The 9,532-nt window shown below is 40.3% G+C and overlaps 1 protein-coding gene across 8 annotated transcripts in view; it reads right to left on the reverse strand.

Moving 5' to 3' along the window:
* Nucleotides 1–9,532, reverse strand: part of TIAM1 (T-cell lymphoma invasion and metastasis 1) — a 263,725-nt gene that overhangs the window by 27,753 nt on the left and 226,440 nt on the right. For all 8 annotated transcript variants that reach the window (XR_002099702.1, XR_002099703.1, XM_019528813.1 and 5 more), the window contains one exon: nt 8,603–8,706. Coding sequence is in view for 6 of the 8 variants with exons in the window: in XM_019528813.1 (XP_019384358.1) it covers nt 8,603–8,706 (104 nt within the window). In the remaining 2 variants the exon portion in view is untranslated. The remainder of the gene's footprint in view (nt 1–8,602; nt 8,707–9,532) is intronic.

Raw genomic sequence — 9,532 nt, forward strand, 5'->3', positions numbered from 1 at the left:
GCCTAGGTGCTTCGACCACTCCTCATGTGACTTGCCTTCTAAGCCCTTGATCATCTTTGTGGATCCTCTGGACCCTAACTCCCCCTTATCCTTGTTAAAGTGTGAAGCCCAGAACTGCACACAGTACTCCAGATGAGGCCCAATCAATCCGTGCCAAGTACAGAGATGCTATCATCTCCTTGCACCTCGTGCTTCTATTGATGCAGCCCAAAACCATATTCACTTTTTTTTTTTTTTTTTTATGGCTGCTTCACACAGACTCATGGGCCTGTGGCCCATCAAGACTCCCAGGTCCTCTTCCACAGTGTTGCCATCCAACCATGTGTCACCCACTTTATTTTTAGGGTTTTGATTATTCTTCCCAATGTGTAGCACCTTGTATTTGTCGATATTTAATTTCATCCTGTAACCTCTAGACCAACTTTTCCAATATCCCAGGATCCTTCTGAAGATGGACTGTGCTCACATTCTCCAACTGTTCACAATCCTTCCTGATTTTGTCTTATCTGCAAACTTGCAAATCCTTAATAAACAAATTGAACAGCACCAGGCCCAGGACAGACCTCTGTGGGACTCGACTCAAAACCTCCTGCCATTCTAACATGAACCCATTAATAAATACCCTTTGCTTGTGGCTATTGAGCCAGTTATCTATCCACCTTGTAGTAATCTAGACCACATTTAATCTAGTCCACATTTCTCCAGTTTATGAGATGGTCGTCCAGGACCTTGTCAAAAACCTTGCTGAAGTCCAGATACGCTACATCCATAGCATTCCCTTCATCCACCCAAGTAGTTACTTTGTCAAAGAATATCAGGTTATTTTACATAATAAATCCATGCTGGTTGCTTAAGATCAGCCTTTCATCCTCTAAATGCTTGCAAATGGTCTTCTTTAGGACCTGCTCCAGTAACTTCCCAGGTGCTGAGGTAAGGTTAACTGGTATATAGTTCCCTGGCTCCTCCTTTTTGCCTCTTTTAAAATAGGAACACTATATTGGCCCTTTTCCAGTCCTCTGGGATCTGGCCCAGCTCTGATCTATATGCTCCAAGATCCTCTCTGCCAGTTCCTTCAGGACCCTGGGATGAAGCTCATCCAGCCCTGTTGACTTGAATTCATTCAGACCCAACAAAGGCTTCCTGACCATCTCTTTTGTTATCTCCTCCCCAGCTTGCCCCCTCTTTATCTATATAATCCCTATTAGGATTCTCTCAGCTTAATTTTTTTTCTGAAGACTGAGGCAAAGTAGCAGCTGAGTAGTTCTGCCTTCTTTATCTTCTGTTATGAGTTCCCCCAGTTTGTTAACAAAGGACCCACAGCCTCCTTGGTCCTTCTTTTCTGGCCAACATACTTATGGGTCCTCTTCTTTTTGTCCTTAATTTTCTTTGCCAGGTGCAGCTTGTTCTTTATTTTTGCCTTCCTGATTCTGTCCCTGCAAGTTCTTGCTTTCCTGGTACATGTCCTTGGTGACCTGCCCATTCTTTCATTGCCTATATACTTTCCTTTTGCATTTGAGGCACTTCAGAATCTCTTTGTGCAGCCACTTTGGTCTCTTGCCGTTCTTCTTGTGCTTCAATCGTGTTGGGACAGTTTCTTGCTGGGCTGTCAACAGTGCCCCTCAAAACCTCCCAGCCGTTCTGGGCACCTTTATCCTTCGATCTATCCTCCCGTGATACCATACCTACTAATGCCTGAAGTCAGATGAAATCTGCCTTTTTCAAATCTAGCATCCTAATTTTATTTGGACAAGTGATCCCAAGCAGTGACTTTAGTAGGACTGCATGTCTCAAGTAAATATTTTCGCAACTGGGCATTGAGTTTCTGTTTCAAATAAATAAGCTCCCTTCCTCTGCCAGAGCTCAGCAGGTGGACTAATTGCAAATCCCTCCTGGGCAGGAGCATTTCCTCAGAAGTTGTGCATGCTGACATCACTGAGACACTTGGAGTTTTGGCTGACTGCCCTACAGCTGTACATGAGAGAGAACCACAATTTCCTTTAGCAGCCACCATTTAAAAGTACATAGATGTAAGAACTTGCACTATTGTTGTTGACACAGTTTGCTGACATACATTCATAGCTGTAGTTACAACTAAAATGGTAGCATACATTAGCCTCCTTTAATAAATTATGTAACTATATATAGTTTATGTACTGCTGCAATTGTATACTTACATGTAGTTACCCTTAACCAAACATCCTAGAAGCCTCTGAGGCAGGCACGAAACACCCCACTTCTGAACCGTGATAGTACATCATACAGTATGACAAAGTTTTGTTTTGCCATAGTGTATACATCACCTTCACTTTGTATTGGAAACCAGTTGAGTGCCACTGCTGTCTTCATGGCACCAGCTATCATCTTAAGCAAGCCTTCAGACCTATTGTCTACAGCCAACTTCTACCTTGTAACTGATGGCCCTGATAAGGACGCACACTTTGGGAATCTGGAGCAGTACTTCCTATACTTACAATACAATCCCAGAATTGTAGGATTCAATATTGTGGAACAAGGATGAGCCACAAACTGGATGGTGTTACATATGGTCTCAACAGAGACTATGGATTCTTATTATTACCTGGACTAGCTTTTATAAATCTTGTGCCCCTCAATAGGTTAACTGCTTTGTTTATCCCTATTGACTTGTTTCAGCGTTTCCCAACCAGTGTGCTGTGGCACAAAAGCGTGCCACCAGAAATGAACAGGTGTGCCATGGAATTTTGCCATGGCAATTGAGCTACAATAGGTGTAAGGATGGGGAATGTCTTAACAGGTGTACTGCAGAAAATTTTATTAATGCAAGTGTGCCTTGGGCTGGAAAAGGTTAGGAAATGCTGACCTATTCAACCCACCTTTGACTCTCTTCTGAGCAGCACTCCCTCTCCCTACCCGGTGTATTTATATTCCCTTCTCTTTAGGACCCCTGCCTTTTGCAGTCCATCCAAAGTGTATGCCTCTCTGAACCAGTTAGTCTGTAATGTGTCTACCTTCCAAGTCTTCTGTCAAGAACTAGTGAAGAGCCAATCCAAATTGGTCCCCAAGAACAAAGGAAGTTTTCTGAACCTTCCCAGCCCTTTACTTAGACTCTAGAAGTTAGCTCCCTCCACATGCACTTTGGGGACCAAATTTGGAAATAGGCAGATCTCACACCACTGTGCTCTGTGACCCCAGAAGAAAAACAGAAGAGGAGCAGCTTATGCCTTGTGCTTGCTAACACCTTTTTTCAGTTAGTGTACAGTTACTAGTTCTGTGCTAATAGGGTCCATTTTGGGTTGTCTGGACAGTCCCCTAGTCCTTTTCTGTACCATCTGACAAAGAGGGAAGCACAGCAGGCTCTCAGTTTACCAGCAGACTAACAGTCAGTTAAGAACATTGCTGCATTCTGGTTAAGGACACTCAAGATCTTTACTCCACACTGAAAAAAGGAAGGCTAAATGTTATTGTTCTCCAAAATAAACTTCAGGCAAACCCCACCCTTCTACACCCAGGCATAGTTAAAGGAAAGTGCAGAGTAAAAACAATACTGTTTAGTTTTGCACAGTTATAATCTTCTTAAAATTAGTACCTACAGCATGAATTAATATTTAGCTATTTGACCAATCTAGTCACACTTAATAGTAGATTTGCTCACCAGATACAGCATATGGTAAAGAGAATCACAGGATGTCTCAATGCCTTCAGTCCTGGGTTTACGTTTAACTTTCCAAAGAGCTGACATCACTGGACAGGTTTTACTGTGAAAACCCTGTCACCCAGCACTGCCAATATCAACTAAATAAAATCCAAATTTCTTCTCATGTTCAGCTGATGTGAAATCCTTTTCCACTCCAGACAAATACTTTTCCCTCATATTCCATGTTGCTTACTTGACATATGCACAGAAGAGGAAGGCAAGCATTCACTCCTTTAATTTAATAAATGCGAGCAGCTCCTGTATTTCTCTAAGCAAAGATTTTCCTCTCGTGTCATTTGCTGTAAGCCCCATTCATTTAAAAATATCAACTAGAATTAAATTCTCAGCTTTAAATCGTAAAGCCAATTCTTAATACTGCCTTTCATGGAAGCATTATATGAAAACTTCAGCAAGAAATGGCTGAAACAGAGAGGAGAGGTAAAACCAACACTGGAATATAAATGTCTGTTGCCTGTAGTTTCGTTTCAGCTGATTGGCTAAAATCCATACTGCATAAGAATATTAAACATCAGGAGACAGCAGCACGCTAATTAGACAACTTTAAAAAACCAGTTATGCTATTACAAAGCTTCTGATTGCTTTAATTCCTTATTTTAATCCTTTCATATCCATGTCTACATATGTTGAGGGATTTTGGACTTACTAGTTAAATTTGGTTTTGATTAATATCGCAGAGAGAAGTTCATTCGTTTTCTTAGCAAAAGTGTTTTGCTAAGTGATATGTCCCCCCCCTCAAGTCATTACTTGTCAGTCCCTTAAGCACAACTGCTGCAAGGCAGTAAGGTTTAATTTCAAAAGAAAGATGGCTTAAATTAGAAAAAAGGAAGTGAGCATCTAATAGTATTTCAAATCAATAGAATTTTATATACATCCTCAGTGAGAAGCGTGGCTGATGAGAGGACCAAATGTGTCAAACCAGCTTCACACAGGAAAACGACATCAACTCCAATTACGGATACATTATGACTGACGCCTACGGCTCTGTTAGTTTTCAACCACAACCATGTACGTTTGCATTCCTGAGGTTCAAACCAAGTGCACAGAGTTTATTTTAGCTTGCGAAAAGGAGACGCACACTACACTCGCACAGTTGATAACTCTTAAAACTGTCATACTTGTATACGAGTAGCATGATATCCTGTTAAACTCAAATCTGAAAAGACAATGACGCTCCATTTAGATTTCATGTAGAGTCTGGGTTTTAACCAGTTATAGCATGGCTAGGATTCAGGTTTGGATTACAGGACCTCTATTGCCACTTGAAATGGGAGAGTTGGATTCCTGATGGGAAGATACATAGCTTGTTAAAATCCAAAATGAGTTTGGCTTACCATGTACTTTCAAATAAAAGAAGGGCTTAGACATTAGAACTGGGAAATACCATGCTAAGTAAGAGTCTGTACACATGAGGAAGCTGCTATCAAATCAAGGTGTAAATTTAAAATGGCTGTTTCACAGTAATTCCCCTTGTGTGGATGCTCTTATTCAACTAAGGGTAGCTCAGTCCATATCCAAAGTACATTAAGCTAAAACACATTAATGGCCCCATCAACGCTCAGCTTCTGGACATATAAACAAATTACCATAAAATAAATGGAACATAGGCAGTCTATTTTTGGTAAAGCTATGTGCCCACTCTTCCCTGGCAGCAAATGACAGCTAAACCCTCAGTGAAAACTGCAGCAGTTTAGCTTTCATCTACTGTATGGGATGAGCAGGCACAGAGGCAGTCACCATATAACAGGAGACATGTATTCAAGCCTCACTTTAAGCTGGGGTAAATTGTACATAGGTCCATAATCTTAGCACAGAACAAGATAATATCTACACAGGGAACTAGGGGGCACATCTTCCCAAACAATGAACAAAAACAACCTCCAAAAAAAAGACTTCAGCATATTAAGTTTGTTGCTTGTTCTCGTAGCAATGAATGGTCAGGTTTACTTTTCCTCTGTGTTGGAAAACAAGAGTGAGAAGATGAGCGGGAATAACAGAAAGTCCATTCAACCGTTACTGGAGGACTGGCACTGACTCCTTATACCAACACACCTCTGGGAAATGTTATATTTATCAAACAATTAACGTGTTAATTGTGCGATAAATGGCAATGTGCTACACATTCAAGCAATTTATTATGCAATAAAAATGGCAACCCCCCCACAAAGGTGTTCCATATTTAATCATACTTTAATTTGAATGCATGGCATATTCAAGGATGCCAGGGGAGCCCAGCTTGGGAAGCTGCTTGCTCCACAATGAGTGACTGCATCCAAGCCTATTAAAATTTTCCAGGTTGCCTATAGCCTGACAGAAGGAAGCTGGGGTCCAATGCCAGGCTCCTTCGTTACCAGCAAGTTTAAAGCCTTTAAAGTTTAGAGGCCCTGACTCATATGGATATGAAGAATTATACCCCAGTTGTGCATCCTGCCATACAAGATCCTGAAGATCTGGAATGGCAGGATGTACAATTTGTGGGATCCAGGATAAAGTCCTTGGATCTCATTGCATATTTAAACTAACATCTGCCAGGAGCCACAGAGATTCAAGGTAATGGTGGTTTGAGGACAGCATAGTTCACTCATGTGTCATCTTTGCTGACCACTGGTCTCAAAAGCTATCCTCTCCCCATTTCCTCCAAGGGCATTTCTCTGTGTACATAAATAACTAGTGCAGGATAATGCTAAGGAGGTCAGTATTGTTTCATGGTGCATAGTCTCGGAGGCAGGAAGGCAGGGCAATAAATGGACAACATCCTTTTCTAGCTTTGAGTCCACGGGACAAAGAGAAAGACGAGTGTGGTAGGGATCCTTTCTTTATTCTGTCTCCTAGTCTGGCTTCCCCACACACAAGCAGAGGGATTGACAAACTCAGATGTCAGCTAATCTCATAACTTCCAATGATAACAAAGACATTTTAAAGGAAAGCAAAATTATAAAGAATAAGTGTAAACAGAAGCAAGAGCACCCACTTTCCAGGGCAGCTTCTTTGAGAGCTGTGCATTTACTAGCTGCCTGTTTACATTTAAGTGATCTGTTTATTTTTAATTTTGGAGCAAACTGAGAGCACTAAAGAACCATCAAGAATGCCTATTTGGTTGTTTTGCATAAGCAGGGAAGGTGGAGTGGGCAAGTAAAAACACGAATTTGCAGATGTAACTATATTCTGCCCTGAAACATGTGCACACACCCACCTATCCACCCACCCCTGTTTCATTTAAGAGAGTTTTAAATAAATAGTTCAAACATAAGAGACAAACAAAATTCAGCTCTCTCCCTGTTTCACATAAAACAATAAGTTCCTCTAAAGATGAACATTTCTGAATATTAATAGAAAATGTATAACAGGCGACATTACACAAAAATAAATTTCTGTCTGTCACCAAATCATAAATTTAGCATGACAAGGATTCCAGTTTTTCTTCTCTCACCCTAACAGCGTTAAGTTTTAAGTCTTATACCTAATAAAATATATTCCCCATTTAACTAAACCTGCTAAACCACAGGAGGCTCATAGAATGGACATGCCTTGCCTTAGGCAATTCAGGTACTGCAGATTCAGGCAAGCCAGGTGTGCAAGAGAATGCTAAAACCCTTATGCACTTCCCACATTAAATTTAAAGCTACTGAAAACCCAGCCACAGCCAAAGCATCCATAGGTAAGCTAGCAACACACAGTTTATTATTGTGGTTTCTTTTCTATAGCCCTAAAGTTTAACAATAGAAGCACATCAGGCTAGCCGTATTTAAAATTAAAAGAACATCTCCAAATATCAAACATGTGAGTATTTTCCCCACTTTTAAAAAAAATATAATCTTGTACTTACTCTAAAATGGTTCTGTAGAAAAATGTCTACGGAAAACATTAGGAATAATCTGCTGCTTTACATGTAGATCTGTGTGCATATCTGTGGGAATGCTTTCCCTTATCTGACTTCCACTGTCTGGCTATCAAAGAAAAGACCACAGGCTACTGTGACATAAGAAATCAGGAAACAGGCAACCAGGGGCATTTTCCCTTCCTTTCACTATGATAACTTAACATTTGGGGACCTATTCAGGACTTACTAAGACATATTTTGAACAATAGAGTGATAGGAAAAAAAAAACATGCAGAGACATAGAATCAATGACACCAATCCAAAATGCTCTATACTCACTGTACAGTGAAGCCTGGGTAAAAACTCCTTAGCATCAATTATGCAGCATATACTTAAAATAAAACCAATGATTTATCCTTTTAAAATAGTCTTACCTGCATTCCTTGATTCAGCTTCAGAAACCACTAATTGCCACAGACGCTGTACAGTATTTGCTCTTACTAAAGCTACAGCAAACTGCCAAACCATAGCAGAACTCATCCCTTAATAGATAGCAATTAGCAATCCATTTGTGCAGCCTGTTAACTGTAATTGGCGAGTTCTGCTTCAGTCAAAGGTAGATTGGCTGTAATTATTTTTGCATTTAAAATACCAACATAGGAACTAAGCTGTTGATTTAAAGAAATAATATAAAACTTTTTTGCTTCTCACCTTTGGAAATTAAGGAAGAGGAAAGAGCAGGAAACTGTAATAAATCAATCTGATCATACATTCAGCCTACTGGTGCTAGGGGAGGAAGTGATGGAATGACTATATATTTTTAACCCAGGAAAACATTGCATACCACCGAGAGCTAGAACCTTGGCTGCTCTTTACCATTCTGGGAGAAAGAATGCAATTCTTACTCAACAGGTGTGCTGTAATCAAAGCTATAATTTATTACATCCCAAATCATTTGTAAACACCTTAAAAGTAAGATCAACATTTTCCTAGGAAAGATGCTCTAATCACGCACAGCTGTGAAGTCAGCATGTCAGCTGTGAATCTACTGTGCTTTAGCAATTTGTAACGTGAAAATGAAAATCTCTCACCTTGTTCATCTTATCTGTCTCATCGGATGATTCCAAATCATGTCTTTCTGTCTCTTCTGGGGCTGCCTCAGCCCAGCTGTCTTGTTCACTGCAAAGCATGTGCCCTGCCAAAACGGACATGAGTATGAACGCAAAATACCAGGTTATATAACATTTAAACAGTTCAGTGAAGTGAATATTGAGTTTCGTGAACAATTAGGCCCCTGTTCAGCACTGAGTTTCGTTCAGGCATGCCCCTGTGCCCGTAGCCCCATGGACTTGCAGGATCTACCTCTATACAATAGGCAGGCATCGTACCTACCATATAGCGGTCTGAGCACAAATGTTTTGTGGCCATGAGCATGGTCAGACTACAAGCATTCACCACAGAAAGTGTTATGAGACTTATTTGCATATGGAGCCCTGAAAGATCATTCAAACTTAGGACTAAAACTCCCCCACTGGGATTTTTTTTTTTAAACTTAGTCCCCACCTTACAAAGACATGCTTAACTTTTTATGTGAACAGGTCCTCTGGGACTGTCTGTGCTGTATGAGGTAAAGAACAGACATGAGTCTTTGCAGGATCCCTAATCAGCATTCCCTTAAAAGCCTGCTAGAAAGATTTTAATCAATTACACATCTCATTTTATTAGGTTTCTCTTTTAATGTTAACATAAAAAAAATGCAGGGTTTTGGTTGTAGCTGTGTTGGTCTATGGACACAAGCAGGCAAGGTTCTTTGTGTAGATGTGATATCTTTTATTAGACCAACTGAATAGCTGGAACAGCATTCATAGATAGTGTCTCTATGCCTGAAGAAGGGTACTTGTCCCCAAAAGCTTGCAAAGAATGCTGTTCCAACTACTCAATTGGTCTAAAAAATGATATCACATCTACACAAAGAACCTTGCCAAAATAAATAATAATAAAAAAAAAAAAATACTATTCCA

Source organism: Crocodylus porosus, unplaced genomic scaffold (assembly GCF_001723895.1).
Source record: "Crocodylus porosus isolate Cpor-Errol unplaced genomic scaffold, CroPor_comp1, whole genome shotgun sequence".
Taxonomy (NCBI): domain Eukaryota; kingdom Metazoa; phylum Chordata; order Crocodylia; family Crocodylidae; genus Crocodylus; species Crocodylus porosus.